The sequence below is a fragment of the Thunnus albacares genome, chromosome 1, assembly GCF_914725855.1.
Source record: "Thunnus albacares chromosome 1, fThuAlb1.1, whole genome shotgun sequence".
NCBI lineage: Eukaryota > Metazoa > Chordata > Actinopteri > Scombriformes > Scombridae > Thunnus > Thunnus albacares.
In genome coordinates this window covers 30,528,337-30,542,902 of record NC_058106.1, presented here as the reverse complement: position 1 = coordinate 30,542,902, position 14,566 = coordinate 30,528,337, and the positions used below count along the sequence as shown (strand labels likewise).

General features: G+C 38.3%; 1 protein-coding gene across 4 annotated transcripts in view; it reads left to right on the top strand.

The window, feature by feature from the left end:
• The window catches only part of coro2ba (coronin, actin binding protein, 2Ba), a 50,616-nt gene that overhangs the window by 28,978 nt on the left and 7,072 nt on the right, over positions 1–14,566 (top strand). For 2 of the 4 annotated variants that reach the window (XM_044354579.1, XM_044354573.1), the window contains exons 4-7: positions 5,123–5,323; positions 11,619–11,735; positions 12,569–12,718; positions 13,474–13,638. In XM_044354579.1, coding sequence (XP_044210514.1) covers positions 5,123–5,323; positions 11,619–11,735; positions 12,569–12,718; positions 13,474–13,638 — 633 coding nt within the window. Of the gene's footprint in view, positions 1–1,629; positions 1,787–4,712; positions 4,734–5,122; positions 5,324–11,618; positions 11,736–12,568; positions 12,719–13,473; positions 13,639–14,566 lie in introns of those variants that run through there. The other 2 variants (XM_044354587.1, XM_044354594.1) reach the window with 2 other exon arrangements.

Sequence of the window (14,566 nt, the reverse complement as noted above, 5' to 3'; positions counted from 1 at the left end):
GTTGCAGCAGCTCTTTGTAGTGAACAAACACCTCAGGATCAATGGGGAGGGGGAAGAAGAGGCAGTGATTTAGGAGCTGAAATCATTCACATAATTATTTTTAACTCCATAATATCTTTAAACATGCATTTGAATGCAAGAGACATATTTAGGATTTACTGGATCTCTGATACTATTTTGTCAGTGGAAGGAAATTCACATATTCCTGACAAGTGTTTGTTTATAAAATGTAATAGTTGTTTTTATGGAGTCATTTAATTAAGTAGGAACAGACACTCATGCTCGAATTGATTTTAAGCTATTTCAAGGGTTACTTGCACCTTGTTGACACATTTCAGACCATGATAACATAATGAGTGTAATATGTTTGCCAAAGATCTCAGTGAGCATAAATCCAACTTAAGTCATGCATCATTCTAAACTATAAAACACCATTGTGCATAGCTCTTGTTTGTCATGGCAATCCATCCAATAGTTGTTCAGACCAGAGAAGTCTCCAAAGTCATTAGGATACATGAATGTCTGTGCAAAATCTTGTACTAATCTATCTAGATATTTAGAGGTTTAGTGAAAATCTTTACCTGCTGGTGATGCTAGACGAAAGGTCAGTAGGATTCATCCTCTGGGCGCCATGAATGTCTGTACCAAAATGAAAACCAAATGCAAAATTTTAAATTCAATTTTATTTATATAGTGCCAAATCATAACAAAAGTTATCTCAGGACACTTGAAAATGTAAAACCTTTACCTACCTCCCCTATACATACAATGCTTTTAATTAAGGACTGGATTATAAGAAATTAGTGGAATGGGATAATTCAGTTTTTGTCAACATTGCTCACTTTTTTGGGGTTCTCATAATGCAACAAAAAAAAAAAGAAGAAAAAACTGACATGCAGACAAGGCAGTGAATTTCTGAATAACATGCAGTGAATGTATAAAATCATACAGATGAAGAGAAGTGCACATACTGTGGATTGTACAACTCTTTACTGGGAAGGTGGCTATTTTGTATGTTCCCTGTTTATACATGTTTTATGTTTTCAAAAAGCAACATCCTGACAGTCTGTATGGCATTTTACTATTCTTAAATGCTATCATTTTGCTTTCGGCACTACTGCAGTTCCCAACAAGGTTGATAGTTTGAGACGTTCCTTCTGGGGTACACATGCCTTTACAGTAATTGGGTAGGTTTCATAGCAGTGGAATGAAGGATTAGACTAAGGAGGGGAGAGATAAAAGATTAAAAAAGAGGAGGATGGAGGGACTGAAAACTGCTGGTGGTGCTGGGAGCCACAAAGCCCTTGTAATTCCAAACAAGCAGTAGGTGGGAGAGGGAGGATGGTGAATGGCTACTACTCGAAGGCTGTGATGTCTGCTCTGCCCTGGCTGGAGCGTGAACTGTGGTAGAGACAAACAAGGACAAGGAGACAGAGAGAGAGAGAGAGAGAGAGAAAGAGAGAGAGAGAGAGAGAGAGGGAGAGTGAGGGTTGACTGAGTGGCAGGATGGGAGAGCAGGGTAGTGGAGGAAGGGGGGGGAGTGCTGTCCCTCCAGCTATCAGTACCAGTAGGAGGAGAAGAGGGTGGGAAGAGCGAGTTTAAAGGGGAGGGGGGAGAAAAACATGAGAGAGAAGGAGGTAGAGCAGACACAGGCCGCCTGCTTAGATTTGAAAGGAAGGGAAGGAATAGAGGAGATCCTGGCGGCTCGTGTAGAAAGGAGGGTGGATGTTTGCAATCTGAGAAGGCCACAGCAACGCTGTAGTGTCACTGTAAGGACACCGGTAAGGTAAGGTGACCTTTTCAATTAGGTGATTATAAGAACATTGGTGTGCTGTTCAGATGTGTTCAGTTATGTGTATTTATATGAATTCAACATTGCATAAAACATTTGTATGAAAAATTGTTAAGAAGTTAGGAAGGCCTGATATTGTGTAATCCTGCAGGGACTCACACTCATAATTCATCAGTCTTGTGATCTGCGTTGATGGATTCATAGTAATTTCTTCTCTGAGTTGCTATTTTTTTGTGTGTGTCTGCGACCACGCATGCGTTCTTTCTGGTGCAAACCCTCGTGAGATAAGAAAGACACAAACACACACAGACAGACATCCTCTCTGTGCCATACGCCAGTGACCAATGAATGAGCATCCTTGTAAAGAGAGCTCAAAGCAGTCGAGTCTCCTCTCTCCCTCTCCTCTAACCGTCCCTCAGGCCACTCTCTGCTGCTCTTCTGTTCTACATTAATTCTTTAACAAGCTGCCATTATGCTGCTCATACAGACATAGCTTCAGACCAGTCGATCTGGGTTTGAATGAGATGAGGGTGAGACATGTTTATGGCTGCATATGACCAGCTTACAGTAAAATCATTTAAGTAGAGCTTCAAGTAACAATCATTTTCATTATTTCGGTGATTGTTTTTTCTTTAGTAATTGCCAGGAAATAGTGCTAAATGCCCATCAGAATTTTCCAGAGCCCAAAGTGGCATTTTCATATTGCTTGTTTTGTCTGATCAGCTGCCCATAACCCAAAGAAATGTATTTTACAACGATACAGGCGACAAATCCTCACATTCACACTTGAGAAGCTGACACTAGCAAATGTTTTGCATTTAGTTAATTAATTTTCTGTCAATCAAGTAATCACCCAATCAACCAATTGTTTCACCACTACATTTAAGATTCACACAAAAAAAAAACCTTTGTTCAGACACTATGCTTATTATAATAGCAGTAGGCATATAATACTGCGGAAGGGTCGCTACAGCTGCCGTATTTGAGTGCTGAAGTTAGTGCAAAGTGACCACCCGTAATTGAATAGCCCACTGGATGCCATTTCTTCTGTCTGGTTCGAGACGGAAAGGGAACAACAATAGCAGCGGCGTGGTCTGAGGATGTTTCTATTTGCATGTGTACACCACTCCTACCAGTTCCCCTCCACATCCGAAGAACAATGCTGAATAGAGGATTGCCTGATGTTATCCGTTATTGCTGCCACTGATCTGACAAGAGTCATAAATCCTCTCCCTCCAGTTCCTGTCGTGACTTGGTAGAGTCCATCGGTAGAGTCACTAGTGTCATGCTTAAAAACAGATCCGGATTCAGACAATGTCTCAAATGTATTATGTTAATTTGTTCCAACAACTTGCTTTTGGGTTAAAGGGCATTTGACATCCACTTCCTGTGGCTGAGGCAACTTTTGAGTCCTTAAGCAGAACTAGCTCATGGCCAAAAAAATCAAGAGCTCAATCAATGCTTTCTTGTGGTGAAGTGACAAACAAAAGAAGCATCTTGAGTTAAACATAACCACTTCTCTTTTGTTCCGTGTAGTGGTTGCAAACAATGGCTGCTTTTCTGTTGTACAATATCCATGTGAGCCAAAATAGAGTGACAAACAACAGGACAGAGTGGAATCTGTGGTGTTTGTTGGAGTTTAATCATATTGGTTCAGAAAATGACCTTGTCTGTTGTTGTTAAGTAATCTGGATGAAATGTCTTTATTATTGCTTTTTTTTTTCTTGACTTGAAATGGTGTCAAAACAGTTTTCACCCCTCAAGAGTCTCACACCCATGACCAGTTTGGAAGATTTCCCACAACTACATGTGTGACTGTTATCATGGCTGCACAGATGGGACAGCCCACCCTGCAACTGTGGGTTTGGTAGATGGGAATGTGACAGTAGACTTCGCTGATTATTTCTGTATAATCATCATCATTACCAGTTCCAAACAATACATTGAGGAGGAAGATAACTTTCCCTTACAGTGTTATTATAGTGTTTTGGAATGAGAACCAACTTGGCAATTTCATCATCCTTAAATATTCCTCGATTTGCTGCTAGACACATTAACCAGATAGTACAAAAGCAGGAGTTTCATCTGAAGTACGCCTTTAGCTCAACCAAAAAACACTGAAAGTGCAAAATATTTTCTTAGGATGCTGAATCCAGGTTAAAGTCATAGTCCTTTATTGATTTTGCGTAGTATAAATAAACACTACACACATTTTAAAAAGAAATAAAATGCCAAAAACCTGCTGCTTCTAGCTTCCCAAATGTGCAAATTTGCAGCTTTTCTGTTTTACAACTGTAAATTGAATATCTTTGTGTTTTGTTTGTGTGATGATGCTTGACCAGAGTGGCCTTGAAGGTGGTAGGAGGCAGACTCAGACTTGCTGAATGAGTAAAACATGATTTATTCTGTCCAGTGTAACAAAAAAACAAGTGTCTCAAAAAAAGAAATGAATACAAGCAAATAATTTAACTGGCTTAACTCAGGATAACTCAGACTTCATGATCATGTTCACACAACTACACTGTTATCCTCTCATTTCTGCTCACCTGAACTTACATCTCTCCCCTTAAATAGGCCCTTCAATCTACAAGGCAGAACCACATTTCTTACAGAGGTGTCCTTTCCCTTATACCAACTGGCATATAACAATGGTACTTGTATCAGTCAACATTGTTTACAACAAAACACATCATCCACAACATAATCCTCATTATAAGCCAAAATAATTACAAATCATATAGATACTAAACCAAACATTTAACTTAGTAAAATAAATCCCCCCCATACTTGGTCTAACCCAAGATATCACTGGTGATGTCAGTGAGAGTTTAAAAGCAGGTAGTCATTGGGTGACTCCCACTCTGTCTCCTGGAAAGTATGGTGAGTCAGAAAAACAAGCTAATCTATGACTCAAGAAACTCAGGACTTAGATTAATAAACAGTAAGTGAATTTAAATACTTGTCTGTCTTGATTAAACCATTAATGCAGGTGTAAATGTAAATGTAACACAGAGCTAAACACAAACAAAACCTGTGATAAGATGTGACGGCAATGCTACATATATTGGCTAAACAAACAATTGACAGTATGGAAAGAAACACCAACTGGAATGGGGACAAATAGTGTGGTCTCACCCACTTTGTCATCGTTTGGTTGGACAAAATAAGTAATTCAAAGATGGCATCTTGGGCTCTGGGATATTGTGATGTAAATTTACTAACTAAATGATTAATTCACGTCTAATTTGGATTCTAAAAATGATATCAGCACTTTAGCATACAGTTACACAGATGTACAAATATGCCTTGTTTTTTTTTTGTATTCCTCAGATGTCATGGCGTCCGACTTACCGAAGCTCCAAGTTTCGAAATGTCTACGGAAAAGTAGCCAACCGGGAGCACTGCTTCGACGGTATCCCCATCACCAAGAACGTCCATGACAACCACTTCTGTGCCGTCAACTCCAAGTTCGTGGCAGTCGTCACCGAGAGCGCCGGTGGGGGTTCTTTCATCGTTATACCTGTATCCCAGGTAACTCACACTGTTATTAGTACACTCTTGGTTTGCTGTTTTGTTGCTGTGCTGAACAGGGTCAGAACTTAATGGTGACTTCAGGAAAAAAAAAAATCCCCAAATCTAAGTTGTTATTTCTTCCTCTCCAAGTTGACCTCTGCAGTTATATACCTACATGACTATATATTTCAGTGGAGGGGGAGATATGTGATGTTTTCCTATTGTGTGTCAAAATGCTCAGTTATTGTTGGTTCTGAAAAAAGGCAGTTTGTCAAATAGTGTTTGGACATGGCATATTTGTCAAAATGTACATTATGTTTAGTTAACAATCATAGCTTGAGTAACTTGCAGTCACAGTATTATGCTATATATTCATTTAGGGTTTAGATCTTTCATTTTTCCTGTAGAATTATCATTTGTTTATTATTCTGGTTCCAGCTACTTCACAGCACAGTAAGCAACAGAAACAAAGGCTGGAAAGCTGTTTTTTACACAAATACAACACTAACCCTCCCTGCTATTGCAAAACATGCCAGTGTTAAATCCTGAAGCCAGAATCTAAAGCCAAAGTTGTAACAGGGTTACACTGATAGGAGCAAATAAACGCTTTGTGGTAATGCCCATAAACAAGAAAAAAGGGCACTTTTGTAATGGAAAGTGTGGAATTATTTTTCTTATTACATGAGAAGGGAATGTGTTTCTCTTTATGGAGAACTCTTTGAAATTTATTTTGTACTGCTTTTGCAGCATGATTCATTTTATAACCATGTTGTAGATTTTAATATGGAATATAAGCCTTTAAATTGCATATTTCAGAGGTATTGTGCAGGCAGTAAAGTGAGAAATTCTCTATGATTTCAGTGGAAAGTAATTTTCCAAATATTGAATTGAACTGAAAACTTGTTTGCTCCAATTTTGTGTGTGGTGGTGGTAATGGGTTTGTTCTGGAGAGCACAGGATAGCTTCTACAGGACAAGACGTGTTTGCCAATCCTGATATTTGGTGTGTTTTTTTATGTATCATTCTTTAGTGGCACTTAGACACAAGGCACTGCGTTTCACTCCACTTTCCAGGTAACATTGTTGGTCCAAGTGCCTTGTCTCTTTAAGAGAGAGACTGCCAAGGTACTTGAGAAGCTCTTGGTTGCCAAGCAGGGTCAAGTCAAGCTGTTATCAGGCAGAAGTATTCAGTAAGCTGAGGCAGGGAGACTTCAGCTACATTTTGCTTTATATCATCATGAGCTATTATGTTCAGCCATGGAAAAAGACAAGCTATTGGCTGTGTGAAGCTCTGCAATCATGTATTTTATGTAATAATGCTCCTCAGATTTTAATTCACAAACTTAATAGTGATGCTCACTGCCAGATCAGCAAACGGTGTTTTCTTTTATCATGCTGTATCTTTTTATATACAGAACAACTGATCACTTAGTATAATTGAAAAAGAAGGTATTTTTCATTTCTTGCAGACATGTTTTTGCCTACCTACACTACTAGATTTGCCTCAAAAAATGTGTGAGGCTGTTGGTAATATTCAAAGGTCTCTAGGTAATTAAGATGCATTATTCTTTGTTCATGAAACTCGCTTTGTTTTGAGCTTTTTAATTTGAAGGAGAGTGTTGCAGTCTCAGATAATAAAAGTTAAACTCACTGGCACAGTGCTCATTAACAAAAGGCTGCTTGCATAGACAGAACAATATGATTTTATTGGCTGGTTCAGGATATGATGACTCACTAACAACTCCAATAATAACTTTATTTATGCACTATTGTGAACTTACATTGGCCTCACTGTGGAAGGAATGGCGTGGCATGTTGAGGAAACCACTTGTTTTTTTGTAGTTTTTGCAGTAAGTCAAGTTAATAAGAGCAGAGTTTTGTAAATCAGAAATCCCAAATACATTCAGGAAAATAGTTCACTGTCAGTTTGTGTTTGATTCCTCACTGGCCTTCTTAATATTCAGATCTTCTCTCCAAATATTTCTGACTTGTGTTTAATATATATTCTGCTTATAGGGTAAAAAAAATACCCATAAACATCAACAGTAACAAATCTTCTGGAACTGATTGTATTTCAGTATGTTTTTTTCCCTGCTGTATAATGACTCTATCCATAACCTGTCCAAAGACCATGACTGGATCAATTTCCTCATCGTCAAAGTAGCACTTAAGCTTTTTCTCGGGTTCTGCTGAGTTGACGAGTTCAGAGTTGGCATATATCATATGACATAGCAGTACAGATGACAGGCTCTGTGGGATGATGGCGGCTGTTTAATGCAGTATCTGTGGTCCCAACAACAAATCAGTAGACTTAACTATTGTATAAGATTCATAACATGAGAATGAAGCGTAAAAACCTTACTTCTATATGACTTGACCTTAAAGCTCCAAATGCATACAAAAGACACACTGTGATGTGAAAGGCTGGTGTTTAACGGTGACATGCATTTACAGTCTATTTGTTAATGTATACACGCATGTTCTGCCAAATGTAATAGAGTGTGAAGTTGAAGCTACAGTTGAGGAATGGAAATGAAGTTAATGAAAAGTAGACCACACTTCTCAATCAATGAAGGGGCTTAAATCTTACATGGAGAATGATGTCACCAGTCACACTTTAACCTAATTCAATAGCTGCCTGAGCTGTTTGGGAGATACCTTCATCAAAAGCAATCTCTGGGATGCCTTGTGTATGAAATCACTCAGAATAGGCAGAAAAAATGACAATTTGGAAGTAAAGTTGAGGCTTTTTGAACAAGGTTGAATGAGATGAGTAAATAAAATAAAAAATATCCTTTCCAGTCTTTATAGAGTGCATCCTTCCACTTGACAGCTTTCAAAATGAGCTCAACCTGCTCCATTAGATAAACAAAATAATATGTAATGGGTTTGCCTAATGGCGAGGTAGGAGCGTGGCAGACATATTACAATGACAGCCGGCGAGACAGCCATATGGTTGCCCCCAGACAATGCTGTTAGCGAGTGGAAGGACTACCGCTGGCACCACCTGGCACACAGACCAGCCCCAGAAATTGACACACAAGGTCACAAACACCTCTTCATCACCTCACAGAAAGGGAGTGCAGTGGGTGTGGTGCTTTTTGAATCACTGTTACTATGACTACTATTAGCAGGGTGCAAAATTAACTTTTTTGTGAATGTTCAAATTTTACCAGCCACTTAATAGATTACCATTGTTTTTTGGCTGGTAAGTGAAGCAAATCTACCAGGTGCTTGCATATTTTACCACCATTTTGCTGGTGGATGGTGCTAATTTTGTGCCCTGTATCACAACTGCTACTGTGCGTGATGCAATGTGCAACTGTGTGTGCAGCATATTGATTGAACAAATCTTCTAGATCATTGTGCAGCAAGCTAATATCTCTGACCTCGAATAAATCTATTGCAGTTTATTTTAACTCCTTTGATTTTATCAGCTGGACTTGATATAATATGTAATATAATAATGTATAGATGCCTATTATAAAGTCGTCTACATGGACTCATGTACAGTTTATATGCTTTAATGGTATATATAGAAAGGGAATTTCCAACCCATTGTAGACAATGCTTGTATTCATGAATACAGATGCTATTTTGTTACAGTATTTTATGCTCATTCATTTAAGCTATTGCTATGAGTTCACTAGTAACAGAGTGCTACTGTAGCATCACATGTCAACAGAGATCTAGTGCCACAGACCAGATCACTTGACTGTCTAAACAAGACTGCTGGCAGAGCACTGACAGCAGGCATTAGACTGTTAACATGTGATAAACCACAGGAGCAGAATATGATTTCAACTTAAACATGACTCAGCATGTTCTTTTTAGTTTAATGAGGAGTGGCCGGCCATATGGGAGAGTATGCTACAGAATATTTATAACCTGCTCTGATAAGATTTATAGTCTTTTGAATCAACATGCAGCAACACTGATGTGTAACTGCAGCACGAGTGAGGACTTTAGAGAAGAAACCGGTAACTACAGCAAGAAAGAAAAGACAAATTACAGAGTTTAAACTTGACCTATTATTGAATCCAGTTGTATAATTCAAATATTATTGCACATTTTCGCCAGAGGAGTCATATTATATTTTGAAACATTCATCTACTGAAAGGCTGCTGTTAGAAAAGGATGAAGTAATACTGTAACCACAGAGCAGCAGTGATGAGCCTCATTAATAAAAGATTTATCAGGAATTACAGATCAATAAAATTTGGTAACAATCACAGTGTGGAGCCTCTGGCGAGCCGTTGGTACCTGGCCAACACATCTGTGCGTCACCGGGAGAGCTCATCTGTGCCCCAGCTTCAGGAAATGAGCTGCAGAAAGACAATGAGGCTCTTGGATCTTGTCTTTTTCATGCTAGTCATGCAGATAAACATTACGGGGACTATATTTATTTAAAATGTTCTTTTTGTTTTTATGCTGAAGAGATATCAACAAAAATATATGTGAAATCCAAATATACAGAATATATGAAATCTAAACTGTCTTGTTCTTTCCAGCCATTTCACATGTCATTATAATTTCTGATGTCCTCGTAATACCTCATAGACTTTCTAATCCCTGTGGTTCCCAAATGACTTTATGTCTTTGCAGATAATTAGCGCCAACTAAATGAGGAGTCCCTTAGATCCTATATTATTAATATTTTGAGGCCATGTTAAAATCTTCCAGTCACTGTGACATTGATAGAAAAAGCTAATGTGTCATCAAAGTTTCAACTCATATTAGCCTGTCTTGTTTTTATATTTTCTCCTTGAAGAGGGTTTTTTTTCCCCATACTTTATTTAAATTTACATACATGTGCATGCATGAGGGAAATTACCACCTTCAAGAAATTCCATTATATCACATATTGTTACCTACCGGTCAGCATTAATCATTAAATGTGTCTGTTATGTTTATAGAGTTATTGCTTCTTGCTGGCTCTTTTCCTTTCCTCTTATATTGACGGACATGATGTCCCCACCTCACTGTTGTCAGGTTTTAGCAGACATTGATTTCTATTGGTTTTGGCATGTGTCCCTTATCTTGTTAGTGAAGCCATCAGTATCTTTGGCAACATGTTAACTTGAAAATGCTTCCTTTTTTTTATGGCCAGACTTCTTGTTTGCTGCAATCAACATATATTCATTAATCTGTTGTCTTTGTTGTCTTTTTGTGTAAATATTTATCTGTTGTGTATGTTGCTGAGTTTATATTGAATAATATATTAATAATAAGGAATTGTGGCTCAGATATTGAGACCCACTTCCTAGTCCTAGCTATCTCTCAGGCCAGCAGGTCATTTGAAAGCTGATGTTGACCAACATTGGTAGTAAATTAACCATAAATTTGAATTCAGATACATTTTCAGATACATCAAACATGTAGTAGAATATCTGACCCAAGTTTCACTGAGGCTGCACAGTTTTTTCACAATTGTTCTTGCTGTTATAAAATAAAAATGTTTTCATTGGTTTGGAGGAGATGCTGCTAATCCATTTTCAGGACATTATTGAACATAGTAAATAGATTTTTATTAAGTGTAGAGTTTGTTAGTCTTCAGGGTTCACCGAGGACAATGCATTTAAACACACACGCAAGCATGCACTCAGGGTTTTACTGAGGCATGACCTGACGCTCATCGACAAATCTCTGAGGAAATAAAAAAGAGGTCAGTGGATTGAAGTGACATCAAACATTCATGACATCATGACCAACATTAAGAGGTTTCGGTCTGTCTGTTGTTATGAGCCAGTGCCCCACAGTGGACTCTGTGGGTTATTGCAATAACAATCCTTTGCCTCAGACATCAATGTACAATAACCAGGTCTGTTTTGTTTTGCTCTGGATTTATCAAGTCATTGCACTGATGTGATTTAAGTTTTATATTATATTAGCCTTTACTGTTCACATCAATAAAGCTATGGATTGTTTTGTTCCATCATCAGTAATGCTCTTAGTAGATGAATGAAGATAATTACTTATAGCCATTAGCCATATAGCCTCCTTGTGATCTATTCTGCTCTATTCTTGTTTTGTGTAATAATTTCTCTCTGTTGTGGCAGGTGCTGTTTTACCACTGCAGCAGTATATAGACTAGTCTTTTTAAATGCATGAGGCAAAATAACCACACTACATGCATAAATCTGATCTAGTGTACTCTATTTTCTTTCTTTATCATTCTATAATCTCTCATGTTATGACACACTGCAGTAGAACTTAATATATATTGTTATTCTGATTTATTTTACTGTGCATGCCAGATAGCCTGAAACAGAAACATCAAATGTAAACTATGTCTTTCTGTCACTCTGTTTCAGTCGGGCCGTCTGGATTCTCACCAGCCAAAAGTATGTGGCCACCAAGGCAATGTGCTGGACATCAAGTGGAATCCCTTCTTTGAAAACATCATAGCATCCTGCTCTGAGGACACCTCGGCAAGTGACCCACGTCTGTTTTTAATGTCTGTTTTATACCAAGAGGTCAATGACATGATTTGTTGACTGTGAGGATGTGAAAAATATACTGTATCTGTGAAATTTGTTCGATGCTGAGGTTAACAACCACTGACCCAGAAGCAAAGAGGTCACCAATTTATTGTGGCCACAGGGTAACTAATTTTACTTGACACAAGCGTATGATTGGAGTTTGGCTTCCAGCTACTCTGGTCATTGAAAATGACAGATGTGAAATGCCTTTGAGCAAGGCTCAAAATCCACTAGCTGCTCAGTAACTGACTACATAAATGACATTGGACACCATGTCAAACCTCAATCACTATTACTATTAATCTCACATGTTACATGACATATATTAAGACCCCCGTAGGCCTTTTTTTCCCAGTACATACACCTGTTACATTACTCTACAGAGCATAGTAAAGCCATGCCAGTACTTTGTCCTTTATAGTACTTTCACTTGTTGAAGGATAATCTCCTCTGGTCCAACACAGAGCTTCAAGCCATAGCTGTAATCCAGTCTAATCCTAATGCAGTGGGCTACATTGATAGCATGTGCTATTTTTGATCAGCAGGATCTCTAGCTACACTATGTCATACGGATTGTGGTTTAGAGGTCATAATAATGATTTATGAAAAACACATTGCGATCCCACACAAAAACATGGGTCACCTATTAACCTGTTCTGTAAAATACCTGTAGATATGGTTGTGTTTATGTGTGCATGCTTTATGATGATGCACAGTGTATTTATATTTATATTTATATTTATATTTATATTTATATTTATATTGTCTGTATCTATGTGAAGGTGCGAGTATGGGAGATCCCAGAGGGCGGTCTGAGGCGCAACATGACAGAAGCAGTGCTGGAGCTGTATGGCCACAGCAGACGGGTGGGTCTGATAGAGTGGCACCCCACCAGCAGCGGCATCCTCTTCAGCGCTGGCTACGACTACAAGGTACCACGACAGCAACTCTTCACTCAACAAGTTCAAATCAACATGTAATACATGCTGTCACCAATAACTTTCTTGGCCTTGCAGTAAATGCAGATTAAAGGAAATATTCCCTCTTAGATATGCCATCATGAAACCAAAATATATAAAATATACGTTTTTCACATTCAGTTTCTGATTTTTCTTCAAAGATGAACACACAACATGTGATTTATAGAACAGATATGTATGCTGTAGTGGAAAGAAAACATCATGTTTTAGATATTATCGCACTGCAGGACTTATTTCATTTGTCATTGTGTGACATGGTGCTGAAACAATTAGTTGATTAATTGATTTGTTGATCAACAGAAAATTATTTGACAACCATTTTTAAAATTAAGAATCTGCTTAAGTCATTTATCAATTAAAAACACCAAACATTTTCTCTGTTTTATATCATTGTAAACCGAATACTGTTGGATTTTGATCTATTTTGGTCTAATAGACTTAACAATGAATAGATTAATTAATAAAGTAATTGCCAGATTAATCAATAATGAAAAATGTTTCAGCCCTAGTGAACTGACTTTCCCTCAACACACCTAAATTAATTATTTCCAAAGGACAGAGTCATTTAGTACTTAGTTCTGCTGCTCTTTTGTCTCCAGTCGACACACCAAGTCAACTTCAACATAATGCAACATAATTATGCCGTTGATTCAAGCTCTGCAGCCATCTAACAGCTCCACCCAAACAATCCTTCCTGACTGTGTCAGATCCTGATCTGGAACCTGGAGATCGGAGAGCCAGTAAAAATGATCGACTGCCACACTGACGTCATCCTCAGTATGTCCTTCAACACAGACGGCAGCTTGCTGGCCACCAGCTGTAAAGACAAGAAGCTGCGTGTCATTGAGCCGCGCTCTGGGAGAGTCCTTCAGGTTAGAGGAAGGGAGGGGCTGGTATTTTTATGAGAGCATGCATGCACATTGGAAAAACAATTGTGAGAGCTCTATGTTTAAAATATCCTTTAGTGTGTGTCATGATAACTTATGAGGATATCATGATTCTTTGGTCATTTATACAGTAAATCAGATTTTAAGAATAATAAATGTATTTCACCTCTACTTAACCTCTTGTTTACCACAAGAATTTAAAATGAGATGAAATACTGGCAGCAAGCACACTATATGGTCAAAATTTCCAGATCCAGTTAAGGAAAATCTAATTACGACACCGTACAATATTTTTTTAGACAACAGAGTCCTTCCAGCTCGCAGCAGTGTAGGTTCATAAAGAAATTATTTTCTGAGTTTGGTCAGTTTGGCACAGAGCCCTGACCTCAACCCCATCCAACACCATGGGGATGAACTGGAATGTCAACTGTGAGCCAGGTCATATCACCCAACATCAGTGGCCAACCTCATTATCGCCCTTGTGGCTGGATGGGAGTAAATCCCTGCAGACTGGTTCCAAAATCTTATGGAGAGCCTTTCCAAAAGAGTGGAGGCTGTTATAGCAGGATGCGAGTGCCCATGGTTTCAGAATAAGATTCTCAACAATCACATATGGGTATAATGCTTGGGTGCCCACATACTCTCCAGCAGTCCCTGACCTCCTAGACTCCAGTGAGGAAATTCCAGCTCCATTAAACGAATTCCACTTAGAAGTCAATATTTTGAGTAAATGAATTATTTACACACTGCTGTTTACTCGGTAACATTAAAAATATTTACTACTATTATAAACATGACTGCAGCTGGTGCACACCACCTTTCTAAATATTTGACCTTGGTGATCTTGCTGCCTGATCACCATAAAATGGCTTCTGATTTGACCTGTGTGCAGGAAGAGGAAAAAAGGATGAAT